The sequence below is a fragment of the Neodiprion lecontei genome, chromosome 3 (genome assembly GCF_021901455.1).
Source record: "Neodiprion lecontei isolate iyNeoLeco1 chromosome 3, iyNeoLeco1.1, whole genome shotgun sequence".
NCBI classification, from domain to species: Eukaryota; Metazoa; Arthropoda; class Insecta; order Hymenoptera; family Diprionidae; genus Neodiprion; species Neodiprion lecontei.
In genome coordinates, this window is record NC_060262.1 from 4,490,026 (window position 1) to 4,508,141 (window position 18,116).

An 18,116-nucleotide genomic window follows, 5' to 3' on the forward strand; every position below is an offset into this window, starting at 1 on the left:
AAGCCTCCAAGACGTCAGCGACGAGTCGTTGCTGATAAACTGAGGCACGTAGTTTCTCCTTCGTTCGTTACCAAGTACCGTCATTTTCTCAAACAGCAGTATATCGAACATACTGCTCGCAAAGAAACCCGATCAGGAATATTGATCGGTGGTAATATCATCATCGAGTTTGATTAACAGCGTTGAATAATGATGAATCGGTGGGAAATGAATCGATCAATTGGAATTGACGGATATTTCTCTCTTTTGTGCTCTGAGATGTTGACGCTGAAAATTCACGAGGCTGAAGTTGGTAACGTACGTATCGGGACAAAAAAATTATCATTCAACAATTTTAGGATTACTTTCGAGGTAGTTGACTTATCGGCATTATTCTGTATTTTATTTGTAACAATGATTTATCGAATTTAGAAAAGTCATAGAAGAAGGGAATACGGCAACAACGTTACCAACTTCATCCACCGTGAAAATTCACTCTCTTTTGATAAAAGCTGGAACTTGCGAGCTTCGATTCGAAACGAACTTTACATAAGAAGGATCGTGGGAACGGAGAAATAGAAATAAAAAAAAAAAAAAATTGAGGGAAAGCAGATCGAGTGACGCATTATTTTTTCGGAGAGTAGTTCGTTGGAAGAGAAGCCGGAGGTTAAGAGGTGCGTAACCGTATAACGTCCACAGCTAAAATACTTCGCTAATTATTGAAACTTCCGGTTCTACGCCCCCTCGTCAAAATACCCTGGAATAGAAGCTTAGAGCCACCCCAAGCGTGCGCGTTATTCAGGGTAAAATAACACATGTTCATTGGGTTCTAATTCACGCTGCCCGGCACGCGACTACAAAATCCGACGTTCCAAAATTTGTCCGTTGACATATACGACGAAATATGGACAACTTTTATTTCTTTTTTTTCAAAGACAGTTGTTTCGATTTTTCCGTCGATCGAATTAAACTTAAATTAAAACACAAGATCTTATGAAATTATTGCATGTGGAAACGAATTTAAAACCTCCATACGAATTATACTATAACGAGGCGTTAATATCACTGCTTTAATCTGGGGTCTACACAAGTTACTGCAATCTCATGTATTCTTGTGTATTTTTTGTTATCTTTATGTAATCATTGTAATCATTGTAATCATTGTAATCCTTGCAATCTCTGTAATCGTTTGTAATATCGCTGTGATCTTTTTAATCTTCCTTTAATTCCTATAAACTTTTTTAATTCTCGCAATTTTTGTAATTTTTTGAATCCTTGCAATCTATGTAATCGCTTGTAATCTTATGTAATATTGCCATAATCCTTGTAATCTTTTCAATCCTTTCAATCTACGTAATCGTTTGTAATCTTATGCAATATTGCCATAATCCTTGTAATCTTATCAATTCTTGCAATTATTGTAATTTTTTGTAATCTTATGTAATATTGCCATAATCCTTGTAATCTTTTCAATCCTTGCAATCTATGTAATCGTTTGTAATCTTAGGCAATATTGCCATAATCCTTGTAATATTTTCAATTCTTGCAATTATTGTAATTTTTTGTAATCTTATGTAATATTGCCATAATCCTTGTAATCGTTTCAATTCTTGCAATTTTTGTAATTTTTTGCAAGCCTTGAAATCTCTGCAATCGTTTGCAATCTTTCTGTAATAATTCCAATGAATCTGTGATCTATGTAATTGTAATCAGTGTACGCCATTTTTTCATAGCGATTAACCTCTCGTTACTATAAAAAAAAAAATCAATCCAATTCTTAATAATTACATAGTTACAAGAAAACCTGTATTACAATCGAAGGATATTTATAAAATTATCAACAATAGAATTCTATTCATTCGAATTCACGGTTAGTTTAGCGTATTTTTTTTTTTTTTTTTCTGTTTTTCCACCTCACTTCAAGAAAAATATATATTTTTTATTATAAAATTCGACTTCGATGAACTTCGGTTTTACTTTTGAAACCCTGATCAGAAATTTTTTTTTATTTTTTTTGCTTCTCTATCTCGTTAATTTACTCTATCCTTTACTCGGCATTATAAATGTATAAATTATAAAAGTGAAATTATTCACATGTCACACGCGTCTCCAAAGGGACCCAAATTCGGACGGTGCGAATGAGTGACGTAATCCAAGTCCACCCACTTTTCGCAGTTTATTATCTACGTACGCCCGCCTTTCGCTCCTTCGTCCGTAACATCGAACCGATCGCTGTATCGCATGGATCATGCAACCTCGCATACATAACGAAAACGCAAAAGTCCAAGGATTTCAATTTTACAAAACATCCGACATCTCGTTACGTTACGCGACAAGAAAAATTCAAACATTATCAAAATAGCGAGAAGGATTTTTCAATTTGTACCGAATAATTTTCTACAATTGACAATTGAATTTCTCAAATATTTAAAAGAGACATAAGCAGGGGAGGGGGGCGAAAACGCCGAGATAAACTACAATGATCGACGAAGAACGCGAGAAGGAGTTCAAGACGAAGTATTTCGAGTTTAGGAGATGAGTTGATGCGTCTGCAAGTTTGTAGCTATTTCCGGAGAGATAGTGTGTCTGTGTGTGTGCGTATATGTATGTATATATATGTATATACGTAGTGATGCACCGTACCTCCATTTCTACACATCTGTAGAGCTATACAAATATAAAAAGAGCGATTCAGTTGCACCGGCAGTCGCAGTTCGGCAGAAATTCTACTTGTCAAACTAGTTTCAGTTACTCTCTTTATTTAAGAAAGAATATGGGAGAGAAAGAATGATGAAGATGAAGAGAAGGAGTATGCGATCCATGCTGCCGCATTTACCGATTTCTTTGAAAAAAAAGGAAAGGAAAGGAATTCAAAACAAAAAAAAACAATCAAAGCCCCGACAACAAATTTTAGTCGATTTTTTTTCCCATCGTTACCTGTTATTTCTTTTTCAATATATATATATATATATCCGCTATACTGTAAGAATATTAATGTTGAAAAAAAAAAAAAAGTGATCAACTATTTAAGATAGATTCAAAAATCTCATAATTAATTCTGGTCAATTTCAATAATTCGCCAAATCGCGAAATAATTATTGAGAACGTTCTTGCTTGCATTTAATTTCGCCGTTCTACGTGCGGTTAAATTTACAGATTTATAGAACACGAATTTATACTAGTTACAACTACTTATAACGTGTTCAGTGGATGGTTTATATTCTACGATATTTAACGCCTACCTACTACTTCTTCAACCACCTACGCGAATTAAATAAATACGACGGTCACGAGCCATCATTATCCTTTTAACATTTTACCCCGTATTATTAACAGCTAAGACAATATGTTATATTGTTAAACGGATCTTTCAACAAAGTGTCAAAACGACGTGTTTTATGAAAATTGCGGTATAGAAGCCATGACGCAGAATTATTGTTCGAAAAACGTAGTAAACTTTTAAAAAAGACGGCCCAATTATTTTCAATTCGTGTAAAAATTTGGAAGATTATACGTCGTAGCGTTTTTTTTTTTTTTTTAACTACGTTTTCTTAAACTACGTTAGGTAAAAAAAAAAAAAAAAAAACCGCCTCACATTTTGATATTCCAAGTATTTCGTATAGATCGTAGATCATTGGAAACGACCAATTTTCAAAATAATAATAATAATAATAACAAGAATACACACGCTGTAATAACAAAGTAGATAGATACGCTTTGCGTCGTCTACTAGACATCGGAGCGGTATAATCAGGATGACGAATTATTTGCAAGCAACGATCGAAGAGCGAACAAGGTGATAATATTGAGGTGGGTCAGGAAAGTCTGGATGATGATTCCTATGAAACACGCGTTGATGCGCAACCGCAACACTCGAAAAGTGATCGATTGAAAATATAAATAACCCTCTTCTCTCTTTCTCTACGAATTAATAGGCGATTGAAAATATCGAGTCGCTGAGAAAATGTATCATCATCATCGACTGACGAACCAATGGGTGAAAGGAAAGGCTCCCGAATCCAAATAGTTCAATAGGTTCGTTATAGTGTGAGGTGTGTGATATTGGGTGATTCAAATTCTTCTAAATTTAGACACAAAATTATCGATATTCAAGATTAACGTGAATAATTCCGATTCAACGGATGGAAATAAAACGTACAATGTCGTTATATCGGTTTATCATTGAAAATTCATGGAGATTGAATTACGTGTGCAATAAATTATACGTGATAGGAATGAACTTGTCTCCAGTAATTTCTTCTTTATTTCAGTTTCGTTTTTTCTCTATTCTCAGATAGTAAGTCCGACTCTTTAAATTGATATTAAATAACCATAATTTACAATTACATTGTATTCGATCGATTAATATCCACTGTTTTACTCCACCGTGCTCGTAATAAAGCACGGAACGAAAAATTTACAAAAATCATTTCAAGCGTGATCTTACGCTTGTCGTGCATCATATTTCATTAAACATATTCTTCGATTTGTGTCCCTGATCCCCCCGTTCCTGCATCCGTTCGTTATCCAAATTTTTCATCGAAATATCCGACACGCGATGGACATGAAATAAGGAGGGAGGAAGAGCGAGGCGTGGAATTATTTACGACCCCCGAAAAACAAAAAAAAAAAAAAAAAATAAACATTGAAGAAGAAAAAAAGAAAAAAGAAAGCACGATGCATCATCCCTTGGTGCATCTCCTCGTACAGAGACCCATAAATTTCAATCCAAAACTCTTTTGACGTCCGTGCCCCGTCCCTCCTCCCCTCCCTTCGCTCTTCCCCGTTTGGGTCAACAAAACGAGCGCCTCGATTCAAGCGGACACAGTACAGTTACACATGCCCGCATTTCCTATCTTTCTCTTTCTCTTTGTTGTCTGTCCATCCGTCCGACTCCAACGACCTTTGCGAACGTCAAATCGGAAACGGAGAGAGACATGTGAATAAGTGTACATGAATGCAAGTAGGTATTCGTATGTGATTTTAGTAGTTGCGTGCGGAGGTGTGTTCAATGTTCATTGCACAGTCTATGGTTCATTGTTTATTTGAAACAACTATCTGGCGATAAAGCGATAGTCGTTTTTTTTTTTTTTGTTTTTCTTCTCTTTATTCTTCTTTTGTTTGGTCTACCGTTTTACAACCAGCCAACTTCACAGTTCACACGTGTGCGGACAATCAATCTCCTTGCGCTACGTTCGTGACTCAGGTGTAAAATTAAAAAAAAAAACAAAAAAAGAAAATAAAACAAACGTAGATACGTTACATTGTGCACTCGAGCCTGCAACGCGAAGAATGCACGCTTATAAACCTTTCGGTATTCGTATAAGCACGCCGATTCGTCACCATCGACTGACGTACTTTACTTAATACTAATAGCCGTTTAAACTGTCGAGAGGATCTCGCGTAAAAGTCGTTTAAACGCAACGTAAAGAGTATAATAATAATAAGCTTTACGAGAGAAAACGAAACAACGGGATACTGTTTTTTTTTCTGTTCTGTACTTTATTTTCAACAGGTTTAAGGATCACATCAGAGAAGAAAAACAAAATTCTAGACGGTATAAATTCTCGGAAACTGTGGCAAAAGAGTGAGAGATGCGGGGGCGGAGGAAATTGTGACTAATCAACGTTGATTCTTCAGACGAGATGAGTAAGGTTAATCATAGGAAGAAAGAATAACAATAGACAATCGTGTCACTCAACATCGACTTAACGACAATCGTAACGAGACGGTTGGCAGAAGCCATTCGTAATAAACAAATGCTTAGGTATCATTGATCGCGCGAGAAGCAAAGCGCGAGATGGAGATTGATCGTAAATAAAAAATAAAACAGCTTAGCTAGCGAATGAGTCACACTACTACTCACCTCGTGGACGAGGGGAGACGGACTGGGCGAAAATAATCCCGGGTTGCACCAACGTAAAGAGCACCAACAAGCACAACACTTTGCCAGGAGTAGCGGTGGTAGCAATAACACCAAGGCTACTCGGGCGTAGCGAACTTGAGCACCAGCCGCACTCGCGACTCGCCATATTTCAGGGATTGCGTTTTTCGCTTATCTATTATCTCGTCTTGTCAAACTGCATAAATAGCGATCGACGGCGCGGTTCGTCACACCAGCATCGCGATCGGGCGATTTCCTTCCCCTGTTTGACGGCACAATTAAACCCGCCGAACAAACGTCACCTTCCCGTGGCTCGTCTGAGCAACAACTGAAGTCCGAATACTGATCACAGTGATCACGGACAATATACGGACTGAAGTTGGCAGATTGTCACTTCGTCGTCGCGCATGCGCAGTTTATCTCCGCGGTGACGCGCACGCGCAGTGACCGTTCGACTAATCGGTACTTGACTCGATTGCACGAAATTCAAACAAGACGCTCTTTATCTCACCACGAGGATATTGATGGTGTTTCTATGTACTACGATGAATTAATTCTTATGTGATGTAGATTTTATATCGCGACGAATCCGGAGTCGCTTTCTGTAAATTCAAAAGCCCCAAGGGCTAGCTGGAAAAACCTACTCGTCTGAAAGAATCTGCCCTACAATTTCCCGCGATTCCAGTTATTCGCGGATATGACAATCTTTCACAGAGAGATGTTGATTTCTGCATATAACTCAGGGGTGGCCCGAACGATTTTGCTCAAAATCGTTTATAACTCAAATGGATCCAAGCCAATTGACCTGCTTTCATTTAAATCGGTTTATTCGTGTTTCATTCATTTTTAAACAACAAAATACAAGAGTAATCACTTTCCTCTTCTGGCTAAAAATTTGAACATTTTTAAACACTCGGAACGAATTATTTCTCACACTGCGTAATGTAGAATGTATCTCCGGCCTTATTACGACACGATCAATTTAATTACTAGCCTTGAAGTTGGTTATAAAAATGAAAACATAGCGCGTTGACCTCAAAACTTTACACCACAGAAACTATAGAATGTAGCAAGATGCTAAATAGATGTGGAGTACTTAAAAGCTGACAGATTGAACTTATCACGTAGTCGTGACGACACGGATATTGATCAAACGAGGTGAATGTGAGCTGGTAACGTGATTTCAGTATCAAGCCAATGTCTCTTACTGCGAATATGTATCCAGAAATGGAGAACAGAGTCAAGGCATACTTGATGGAAACGATTGTCAAGGATTGCAAGGTCAAGGAATGCGACGTGTCGAGTGATTTCATTGACTTTTTGGTACGCAAGTAAATAAACGTCAGTTTCGATTTAAACTCACGTTCGGTTTGTCAATCACTTTACTATTCTCAGTTGGACCTAGTGCTCTTGAATCCCGAGTATGACTTCGTCAGAGAAGATACGTGCCAAACAGATTTATCGAGCATCGTCTCCGCCGTCACAACCAAACTTACGGACCAAACAAGACCGAGCCTGGTCGTCCTGAAACTTCAGCTGTACTTCAAAAAACACTACGTATCCAGAGGTGACTGGGAATCGTAAAATAGTGTATAAAATTCGAATAAGTAAAGCTGAAAATATTTTCTCTCAAAACCATCAGACGAGGCGATCCTGAAACACAGAAAATGCCTTTACACAAAAACGGCGCCTCTTTTGCGGGAAATTTGCAACGCGACGTTGCAAAAAAGCACAGAACAGGATGCCGAGAAGTTGTACCAAAAAATGGTGATATTTATCGTTCTGCTAAGCGGTCTCGGAAATCCTTCGGTACCGGGAGTGTTGAGGTGCTCACTGTATAGAGAATTGAATGCAAAAGTGCATAATCTTGACACTAATTGGTAAAATAATGTTTAAAAATTTAAAGGGAGGCCAGCGCCGCGCTGCACAGCGTCTACCGCATTTCCGAGGTGAATCACTTCGTCACATTGCCCTTAGAACGGAAAGAAGGACAACTGACGGAGCTGATGTTGATAGTTGCTGGCATCCGGCTGTTCAACCGAGATTTGCAAAGAGGCGGAGAGGGGATTGACGATCGTGAGTAGAACCGGTGAATTTATAGTTGCAGTGTTTCGTGTTTCTCCCTTTTCCGCCAATCATCATTGTATTCCTCAGTGCCGAGCGTTCTTCAGGAAGCAATTGCGAAGACTCAATCCTCGACGATGCACGTCCTGGAAAAGATAATGAACAAGGTGTATAATTTTACCGCAGCCATAGACCGGACCATATGCGCTTCTCTGGAGAGAGAAGACGTCTGTTCAAATGACCCGAACCCGCCGCATTGGCCACCCGAAATCACTTCTGATCACGTTGAATGGGCCGTTCAAATGCTGGCGGCGGGTCGTCAACAGGAAGTATATATTCGGTCAGTTGAGATATGTATAAGTATGTAGATGCAAGTACAGGAACCATATGATACTAGACGAAATTTTGACCACCCACGATACAATTTACCTTCTGCAGGAAATTACTGGACGACATCGAGCGCTGTGATTGCAACGTGAAAGGTCTCATGGAGAAACTGCAGGCTCGTTTACTCCAACTACACGGTGCTATTCACTGCAGGACTGCGATTCCCACTGTCGAGATATACGTAAGAATCAAAGTTTTATTGCACTAAAAGTAATTCGGTTGGTAGTGATTTACCAAGGGATGAAACGCGCTTTATATATCACATTCAGCCCCAGTTCATCGACCTTGCGAACACCTGGATGCAACTACAGGATGAGGTCGTGGTTTTGAGCAGCATCAATACGTTTCTCTGGGAGCTACAGTCGATGACGATAAACGTAATGGCAACGTTCCAAGATTCCTTCTCAACCACGAACGAATATAACGTAAATTCGGAATTTTACAGCACGTCGATACCTTCGACGATGCGTTGCTCAGAATGTTGATCGATGACGGTCAAGTTCTGACCGATGCGGAGAGGCTCGAGGAACAGATGGGAAAAATGATAAGTAATGGATTGCAAAAAGTATTAACGAGTTATTTTCATCGAACGTACTTCATGATTATACTCTCCATATTCTTGACGATTAGTAGCATGTCGAATTCATCGAAATCAGGTGCAAATTATTCTTCCAGACGAAACGGGGGAGTGCCAAGTATTCTACCCCAACATCACCAAGGATTTCGATCAAATTCACGTGGAGGTGAGTATGAGGTATGAGTACGTTTGGAATTTTTTGGAAAAAACCACGGTCCTGTCCTTAGTATCTCGGGTTCTGCGCGTGGAGCCTCGCCGAAGGAATGGGTGCCTTGATTCCGGGAAACCCGAACATCGGTGTGCTCAAGTGGAACGGAAAGTACTTCGCGTTCAGCTCCAGAGAAGCAGCTAGTAAGTTCGGAGTTGATCCGGAGAGGTTCGTAGTGCATTCGTAATTTCATGCTCTGTCGACTCCAGTCTCTTATAAATCGCAATCCAACGCATCGAGTTCTTCCTCTTGGTGCGCAGATTCGTCAACGGGACGGTAGAATTCGTGTACAATCATCCCGAGTACGTAAACCTGCTTCAAATGCACGACGAAATCAAGCCTGCGAAGGTTCAGACCATGTAAGAACCCGACTTTCTCCAAATTTTAAGTTTTGTGTCAAGATTCTTCACCCCTCTTCACAAATTTTCGCCAGGTCGGAGACAAACTCGGATCCCAAGGTGCTGCACGACCAGGAGGTGCAGACAGTTTTGCACCCGTTGGAGTCGAATATTGTCAAGGACTACACGTTCAGTACTTGGGAATATAGACGAAGGGCGCTGCAGCTGGTAGGACAGATAATTTTTTTTAAATCTACATTGTGGATTTGTAAAATAAATAAATTTCAGGCGAGTATTTGTCAACGAGCTACGCACAGTACGCAGACTTACAAATCACACTTCCGCAGTAGCGTTTACACGCATGCGGCCCCGCCAAGAGATCGGGAGGTCCAAACAATGCGCGATAATTACGCTAATACTACTAGATTGAAAAATTTTATTTACGGATTGCGCGGAAAACGTGGCGATCAGCAACATGTTGTCCAATTTGAGGACGCGTGAAAGTCCCTCGGCTCTTGGCTGTAAAACAATTATTGATCAATAAATGTGTTCGGTGAAGAAAATTACGGAATGGATTCGTTAAATTATTATCAAGTTCGAAAACTTCTGTAATAATATGAAGGGCAGAGTTTTTTTTACCAAACAATGATTTCTGATATAATTACGAATCGAACTGCGAATTTATACCGTCAATATAAAAATAATGACAATAATACTCACAGAAGGTTTCTCTATTTTACAATTCTCCGTAGCTTTGTCAATACTTCTGGCCTGGACATTTGTTCGGTTCCAACAACAGAAACCAACCCTTACGAGTCGCTCCTTACTTTGCACCTTCAGAAATATTTCAATCAGTGCATGGTCCCGGGAAATTTGTCAATTTATTCCTGATGTCTGGATTTTCTTGCAACACTTTTGAATACGGCACCGAATTGCATTTGGGAGTAAAAAAAATTTACTTCTAAGCACAGCGTAATGTTATGAATGAGATGAAAGAAAATTATAGAATTAGGATAATTTGCGAACACTGTGAGATAAGTACAATAGATTAAACCTAATGAATCTAATGGTACGATAACTTAATTAATTTGAAACACCGAATTCATTTAAATCTCGATCTGATTATATAGTTGCAGTTGTTCAGGTTTAAAAAACAGATACAATAATCTTCATCGAGGAGACCCAGCGACTACAATATAATGAGACCTGATATTGATCAAACAAATCTGCAATGTCGTGATGCAATTATCAAGCAGCTCCTGCATTTTTACCTCTCCACGAAATAAACCAATTGAAAGATTGTCGAACTATTGGTCGAGTGCAAAAAAGGAACAATAACTGTATTTCGTAAAGGGATAAATGGAACAGAGGCGCATAAATGACAGAGAGCAAATTTAAAAAAAAATGAAAGCAATATTTTAATCGGGCAATGTTTTCAAATACAATTATAGTACACCGCGGGTTGTTCATGGCTTTAGAAAACATAATCAATATTACTTTTATCCTTCCATAACATTATTCGTATTTTTTTGTTTTTTTAAATCATTTTTTTCGTTTTTTTTTCTTCTCATTCTTATCTTATCTTATATTTTCCGTATTAGCGCTTTCGTTATTTGCCGGCCTAGTTAGCAAGCTGATTTTGTTCTCTTTGCTTTTGCTAGTATCATGATTTAGGCCAGCGTAAAATTACATAATTTATGTTCAAAATACACGGATGGTTCTGTACTTAGTGAGGTACAGCCAGGCAACTATACGAATGACTTCATAATTAGAACGTACATACTTCAACTCATAATCCTATTTTTTCTTTTTATATATTTATTTATTCCTACTCAAACGCCGTGCAGCAAAATTTTTTTTCTTTGTCTTATCGCGTCACACATTTTGACTTAAAACTTGTTTTTTCGTATATGTAAATCATGAATCATCATCAGTTTTAGCATTCCATTGAATCTTATACGTTAAAGGTCAATTTTTTACACCAAAAAACCTACATTACGACGATAATAATTAATTAGTAATTACACATTAATATATAGTTATAATTAATATTCTTTCAATGTATAATATTCCTATTATACAGAAGAAGTACAGAATGTCGATTTTCATTTTTTCCCCTTTTGTATAGTTTTTCAATTTCATTAATTTTCCTCGGAACAACCTATCCTACCTTGAAGACTCATCAATGTCAAAATATAAAAAACTTCCTTGTATTGTTTTTCTTCTCACTTTTTGAATGCAGTTTATGCTGTATTATTAAATTTAAATTGTCAACAACTAAATTAAATTTACACACTGATTGAAGGTATCTTTTCCCTAGATGAATAAATTTTCTATTTGTCAATTAATCATTTTCTACATGGTTGTACATCTAATGCTTCTTCAATGCAGAGCTCTCGTGAGTGAATAATAGCATATCCCAAAAAAGAGAGAAAAGAAACCTGATTCAAAGTCCGCAAATTAGAATTTTTTCCCATTCTACGGTATTAAATAATGTATAATATTGTATAATTCTTCTCTTGTTAATATTACTGAGTGGGAAAATGAAATAAAAATTCATGAAATTGAACATGTATAAGAGTTACCGGAAGAAGAAAAAGGCAACCATTGAATGTATACTTGTAAAGATCTTGACTCGGAATATGATGCAATGTAAAAACTGCTTACTGACTACTGCAGTGAACGCAGACATACTTTCGATCGTTCACGTACCCCTTGACAAGAAACCACAGCAAAGTTATAGATAATCTCTAAAATTCATAACTAAATATTGCATAAGTGATTCTGTGGCAGCAAGAGAATGAAGTTCAATAGAAAATTAAATATATATCAACATGATTGAGTGAAAAATTCATACAAATTCTTGCTTGAGTTGAAGTTCTCAATTAGAGAAATTGACTCTGTTTAAATATGTTTTTTTTTTTTTTTTTCACGAGTAATGCCCATAAACCACTGCAGATGAAATAGTTTACCACGAAAAGCTTTGCGGGTTCTTGACGGAATCAATAGTTTATGGTGGTAAGGAGGGTCTGGTGTTTCGACACTTTAAAACGATGTTCGGTGTCACGTGTGGGGCGTGTAGTTATGACCGGGATGATGAAGAATTACATGAGATAATCATGTGTGTTTGTTATGTGGAATTAATAACCTTCAGAGTTTGAACAGCTGGAGCACTTAGTCTACGAAGTGATTTTTGAGGTACTTCATCATACCAAAGGTCCTAAAGCGCTTAACCCCGATAACCTTCAGCAGTTCCTCGTCACAGATCGCGAACTGCTTGTTCTTGGGATCCTTAAAAGAAAAAACATTTCATAATTGAATTAGCTAATCTGATACACAAAACCATTAACAAAAACTGATAAGCGACCAAAAAAAGATGATCATGAAAATAACGACAATACTCACATAAAGGTTTCTCTCTTTTATGATACTCCATACTTTCTTCACCACCTCGTGCCGCGCCATTTGCTCAGCTCCGACAACAGAGGCCAACTCTGGGGAAAGTGTAACGGCACGTGTGTAACCACCACCCTTACCTTTCCCAGCTCCCTTCTTGGCACCTCCTGCAGCCTTCTTACTCTTTCCCCAGTCTTCATCACTGTCGCTATCAGATCCCTTCTTCTTTCCCTTCTTGCCTGGTTTGCCTGCTCCAGAAACATTTCAACGAACGATTAGCTATGAGAAAATGTATCAACTTATTTCTGACATCAGACCTTTTGTCCAATATTTCTATCTCGAATAAAAAGTGGAAATAAAAATTATGGGATCATACTTGAAAGTCAAAAAATTCTTACTAAGCAGACTGTCTATGGAAAGTTGTTCCAATTCTTCAATTTGTTTAATGCACTTCTGTACCGTAATTCATCACTATCCTGTGATAAATATTCGAAAAGCAATAGTAATGTTCAAGTTTTACTCAAGTTTTGAGATCGACTCTGCTACCCTTGTTCGCAAAATTCATTTTATCGGAAAGAATATACTTGTCAGATTTTATTACAAAGGTATGTTTGGATCAATTGGTTCCCTAAAGAAGTAAAGATATTACCACTTGACTCGATATCGTCAACTTGGTCAGATGCATAATAAGATCTCATTATCTTATTATAGATAAGGATCTGATCAAGTTGACAATAACAAGTCAAGTAGTAATATCTTTACTTGGTTGACTTGGAACTTACTGATACCTTTCTTGGGGGTAGGCTTGGGTTTTTTAGGGCTGTATTCTTCGTCGCTTGCGTCGTCGTCGCTGGCGCTTTCCTCATCATCTGAAGATCCCTTCTTACGTTTGGTAGCAGTTTTCTTAGCTGGGGTACGTTTCGCAGGTTTCTTCTCCTCCTCCTCCTCCTCTTCTTCTGAACCTTCTTCCTCTTCCTCTTCGCCTTCTTCTGACTCTTCACTGGCGGCCTTGCCCTTCTTATTTTTTTTTCCACTGTCCTGTTTTTCTTGAAGACACTCCATCACCAAATCGTCGACCTCCTTCTTTCTATAAATATAATTGAACATTCACGTTTACAGTTACCATTATTCATCTTTCTCTTTTATTTGAGTTTTTCGAAATTCATAGATCTTGTATCATTTGGTATAAATATAGGAAGTTAAGAAGAGAAGAAATGCATAAAACAGGAGTTGTTACATAAATTGTTGGAGGGGGAACGAGGTGGTAGCTTAACAAATTTAACTCCACGCAGAGTCCCTCTCTTTGCTCTTGGACACAGCGTGCAACTCTTGAACATTAGCTGATTGAGCAAGTAAGTGCACTGCATCCTTGGAATAAAAAAAGGTACAACTCGGGAGAGGCTGATGTTTTGAATAGAGTTTAATCAACTCACAAGAGTTTAAAGGAGATGAGGAAAATTTTTATTACAGTAAAATAAATTATTGATTGTCTAAATTAAACACAGTTCGCAACAAATATACGATCTCGTGCATCGATCCCTATTTGAATGTTATTAGGCTAATTCTAGAATACGCAAACACTTGTACAAATTTATCGTCAAAAAGCAAATAAACAGGTTTACAAGAAAGCTTGAAAAAATTTACATTGAACATTTTGGCATAGATTGTAAATTATTGTTAAGATCCCACATATGTTGATGACGAATTCGTATTCGCAATCTGTTACTCGGCAACGGTAAATAAAAACTGAAAACAGTCGATTCAAGCGGAAATTCAATCTGCACAATTAAATATGTGCTAGTGTTATATCCAGTGTACAGAATGCAAAACGAATTTCTGCGAATACGGCAATTTCGATTAGCCATATCGTGCAAAACTCTTCATTGCATATTTCTAACAAGCGTAGAATTGGTTGAAAAAAAGTATTTCAAGGTAAAATTCTTAGACCGCTATCAATATAACGAAACATAACGACAAAGAGAAATTGAAAAATAATGTTAACGCGAAAGAACAAAATATAAAATAACGCCAAATATTAAAATTGCTAATTGTAATCGGTTTTCTAATTTTTCAAAACAAACTATTCAATTCAAAAAGTAACGCTCTTATTTATTTAATTGTCTATAATTAAGAAAATTACAGAATGATATACGGTCAAACGACTGAAACATATCCTATAAAGTATGCAGGAAAGGTTAATAATAGGAAATATCTAAAAATAATAATGATCAGGTGCATCAAGTCGCGGTTATTTGTTGTGTTTACCTGTCGGTTAAGTCGACATCGAGTTTCTCCTCGATCTGTTGCCTGACTTTTTTGGCGGACATTGTCGTGAGGTCGGCATCCTTCAGGATGGCTGCAACAATCGACCCGAAATGAGATAAGTAAATACACACGAAGCTGTTTCGAACAAATGCATAGGCGGACCCGAAGAGCGTCGGCTGGATTGACAAGATCGAATATATAATTGGCCGAATATTCGTTGACGCGGCGTCGATGCGGGAGTAACAAGAAGCAGCATTGGTGGCTTCGTTGGTGTTTTGGAAAAACTCAGAATGAATAAGAACGAGACTAGGGGGGGTTAAACGGCACCGTCGACGAGAGAAGCGACTGCATTGCGATAATAAAAACAAAGCACGGGGTAGGGATCGGGGTGGGTAAAGTAAAATGAGAAAAAAAAAAGAAAAAAAAACAACAATCCTTCTCTACTCTTGTGGAAGTTTCGGCGGGGCAGAACGCGGCCAATCAACGCGTCACACGGCAGGAGGACGCACCTATTATTTCGATTTCCGATGAAAATTGGCGATATCTGGTGTTCGAGCCGATGACGGTTTAATGAAGGCAAAAATTCTACTTCATTTCGGCAGGTTCAGGTTCCCCGTGCGATGTACGAGATACGAGATACACTGGTGGAACGTTACGCTATAGAATAATGGCTGGCTTGGGTACGCCATAGCCGTCGTGTCTCCGCGCCAAGTCCGTCGGGCCAAGAGTAAAATGCCCGATTTCCACCGTCGAGGCGTTTATATTCACGGAGAAAAAATCTCTCCCGATTTATTTCCGGCTCGGTTTTCACATCGGCACTCGACCCAGCCCGGTAATTTCAAAGATACGACGACTTACCGGTGATTTCCTTCCTCAGCTCGTCTTTGGAGATATCGGCCATGGTCGTGTGTTGCGTCGTGCGTACTGCTACTAACTGAGAGACTAAAGCCGGCTGGCCTCCTGTAGCGTCGAAGCGTACAGTCGCGGCCCGCCATAGCGGCCAGCGCTAACCGAGGGCCGAACTTTGACGATGCATAACTTTTTTCCCGCAACCCTAAACGGCTTACAACATTGACCGAATCGTGTCAGTTTTTTATTCTCTACATTTTTTCCAGCATGCCCCGTGGCCAATATTGTGATGTATCATCACGATTTCAACATTTTTAGACGACAAGGTGTACGATTTTTGGCCGGGACTATTTTATCGCAAATCGGTCAAGCTCACTGTTTATTTCTCCATAATATTTCATATAAATTTATTCCAAATAAACGGCCAATAAACGTTTTGTATTTTTATCGAATTTTTCGCCGGTTTATTTTTCTTATTTTATACCCAGTTTATTTATTTACTCGTTCTATCTCGGAGGTGAAATGCCGCCTCGCGCATTTGAACAATCCAATATGGCTGACCCATTTTTCCCGCTTGTCGATAACTTCTCGGCTATCCTGTAGGGCTGGTCATATCGTCGGGATTGTTTGATCGATGATTCGTCTGCCTGGGTATGCGCTGCGTGTAAAATCCGTCAATTACGAGACGTAAAACGAAAATCCAACTTTTGGAAATCAATAATATCGCATGTTTTTCACAAAAATATCGTGTTCCCTCTCATTTGGTCAATGGCATCCGGTTGACGGTGAAAATAATTTTCCGAACTCAATTTTCGGCATGAAAAAAGCACAAGGGAAACATAAATTCCGGGTTTGAATAACGGAATATTTTTATTCGCTTCTTCTGATACGCGAGGGGCAATTTCTTTGTTAGAATAACCAGCGTTGTTTATTTGGTTACTGATTTGACTCCTAAGATATTGATATTTCCAAATAGCGGTTACTCTTCACTTTTTCCGCACTGCCATCCTAAAGCATAGCACGCAACTACGCGTCGATCAATACTGTTTTTTATGGTACAAATTCACCGCCGGTAAAACAGTTTTCACTGAATTCACCGTCGCTAGGAACACCGCGGTAGTTTTCACACGAGCGCTTTGAACTTGGATGTCGGTACCGCGGTAAAGCGTTGAACGGTAGCGCCGCCCCGGCGGCAATTTCAGACGTTATTCGACCCGCAACGCGAGATTTAAATTTAAATAAATAATAACCGCTTTCGTTGACGAGCTTTCGGAAATTAATTAATGATTATAATACTAGGTTTAGGCATGATAATCAGACTCCTCCGTTAATTTGATTTCGATTTGCCGAGAACTTCTCGGAATGATTATCAAGTATGTAAACTCCGACTATGCGTGCCCAGTCAGTGAAACAGGATTCCAGTTACAGGTTTGTGACACCTGACACATTGTAAATGAAATTAATTATTGTTTGCTCATATTGCCCGCAATGAATGAAATTACTATCATTCATGTGACATATAATCGTTGCGTTGAAGTTTACGTGATTTGTCGTGATTATCTAGGAATCGTATAAAAAAACTGGTCTCAGAATATTTATTACAGATAAAGTGGCAAGAAAATAGAAGAGAGAGAGAGAAAAAGGAACTTGCTTAATAATTGAGAATATTTTACGGACCAATAATTTAATGTCAATAAATGTAATCCGAGGTACGGCGTATCGAGGCACGAATCCAGGACATATTTGGGGGGAGGATAAAATTGTCAAATAAATTTTATAAATATGAAAAAAATTCTGTATTTATGACTGTAAAAAATACTGCCGTATTTAAACTTTAAACCACGGTTTGCCTTCATCAAAATTATTGCTGAGTACTTTTTCAATAACTAAGACTTGACACAAATTAGTACTAACAGCCTTGACCCAAAAAAATTGTACTAAATCCCTCCGTTGATATTCAAGTGACATTTATACAACACAAATGTGTTCTTGTTTTTAAATTTTAACAAGAACTTTGGACAGATTTGTTTTAATGGTTAAGATTGAAAGAAAAATTCTGAAGTCACAAAATAGAAATTTTTAGCAAGGCTTGTGCGTTACAGAAGTTGTATTCAATCAGTTGTATATCAAAGTAATGTACGACGAACGATGAACTATTTTATCAAATCA

The 18,116-nt window shown here is 38.1% G+C and overlaps 3 protein-coding genes across 9 annotated transcripts in view; 1 reads left to right on the forward strand and 2 right to left on the reverse strand.

The window, feature by feature from the left end:
- The window catches only part of LOC107216740, a 48,072-nt gene extending 41,793 nt beyond the window's left edge, over positions 1-6,279 (reverse strand). Inside the window, exon 1 of the mRNA XM_046735961.1 lies at positions 5,846-6,279. Coding sequence (XP_046591917.1) covers positions 5,846-6,011 — 166 coding nt within the window. The 5' untranslated portion in view covers positions 6,012-6,279. The remainder of the gene's footprint in view (positions 1-5,845) is intronic.
- A 767-nt stretch (positions 6,280-7,046) lies between these two features.
- On the forward strand, positions 7,047-12,272 carry LOC107223721 (cilia- and flagella-associated protein 206-like). The gene is made up of 12 exons (XM_046735883.1): positions 7,047-7,186; positions 7,259-7,430; positions 7,506-7,689; positions 7,770-7,939; positions 8,018-8,267; positions 8,366-8,495; positions 8,584-8,794; positions 8,942-9,057; positions 9,119-9,267; positions 9,360-9,458; positions 9,533-9,665; positions 9,726-12,272. The coding sequence occupies exons 1-12, from the start codon at positions 7,061-7,063 to the stop codon at positions 9,936-9,938; spliced, it is 1,953 nt and encodes a 650-aa protein (XP_046591839.1). The 5' UTR covers positions 7,047-7,060; the 3' UTR covers positions 9,939-12,272.
- Positions 12,273-12,304: 32 nt separating this feature from the next.
- Positions 12,305-16,109, reverse strand: LOC107223731 (upstream activation factor subunit spp27). 7 transcript variants are annotated; one of them, XM_015663517.2, is made up of 5 exons: positions 15,957-16,109; positions 15,099-15,189; positions 13,622-13,920; positions 12,843-13,081; positions 12,305-12,728 (listed from the first exon to the last, which is right to left on the reverse strand). In XM_015663517.2, exons 1-5 carry the CDS (start codon positions 15,997-15,999, stop codon positions 12,612-12,614), a joined length of 789 nt encoding a protein of 262 aa, XP_015519003.1. In that variant the 5' UTR covers positions 16,000-16,109; the 3' UTR covers positions 12,305-12,611. The 7 variants fall into 7 exon arrangements, with proteins under 7 accessions (XP_015519003.1, XP_015519002.1, XP_046591920.1 ...); XM_015663516.2 differs by having other exon boundaries at positions 12,843-13,084; XM_046735964.1 differs by having other exon boundaries at positions 12,843-13,084; positions 13,616-13,920.
- Positions 16,110-18,116: the final 2,007 nt, after the last annotated feature.

Excerpts from the sequence above, each read along its gene's own strand:
- LOC107223731 (XM_046735963.1), bottom strand. The coding sequence starts at position 16,093 with ATGGCGGGCCGCGACTGTACGCTTCGACGCTACAGGAGGCCAGCCGGC. Across the intron at positions 13,921-15,956 it reads GCTGAGGAAGGAAATCACCG|AAAGAAGGAGGTCGACGATT; the intron begins GTAAGTCGTCGT and ends TTATATTTATAG. Across the intron at positions 12,729-12,842 it reads TAAAAGAGAGAAACCTTTAT|GATCCCAAGAACAAGCAGTT; the intron begins GTGAGTATTGTC and ends TTTTCTTTTAAG.
- LOC107223721 (XM_046735883.1), top strand. The coding sequence starts at position 7,061 with ATGTCTCTTACTGCGAATATGTATCCAGAAATGGAGAACAGAGTCAAG. Across the intron at positions 7,940-8,017 it reads CGGAGAGGGGATTGACGATC|TGCCGAGCGTTCTTCAGGAA; the intron begins GTGAGTAGAACC and ends TGTATTCCTCAG. Across the intron at positions 9,666-9,725 it reads GACGAAGGGCGCTGCAGCTG|GCGAGTATTTGTCAACGAGC; the intron begins GTAGGACAGATA and ends AATAAATTTCAG.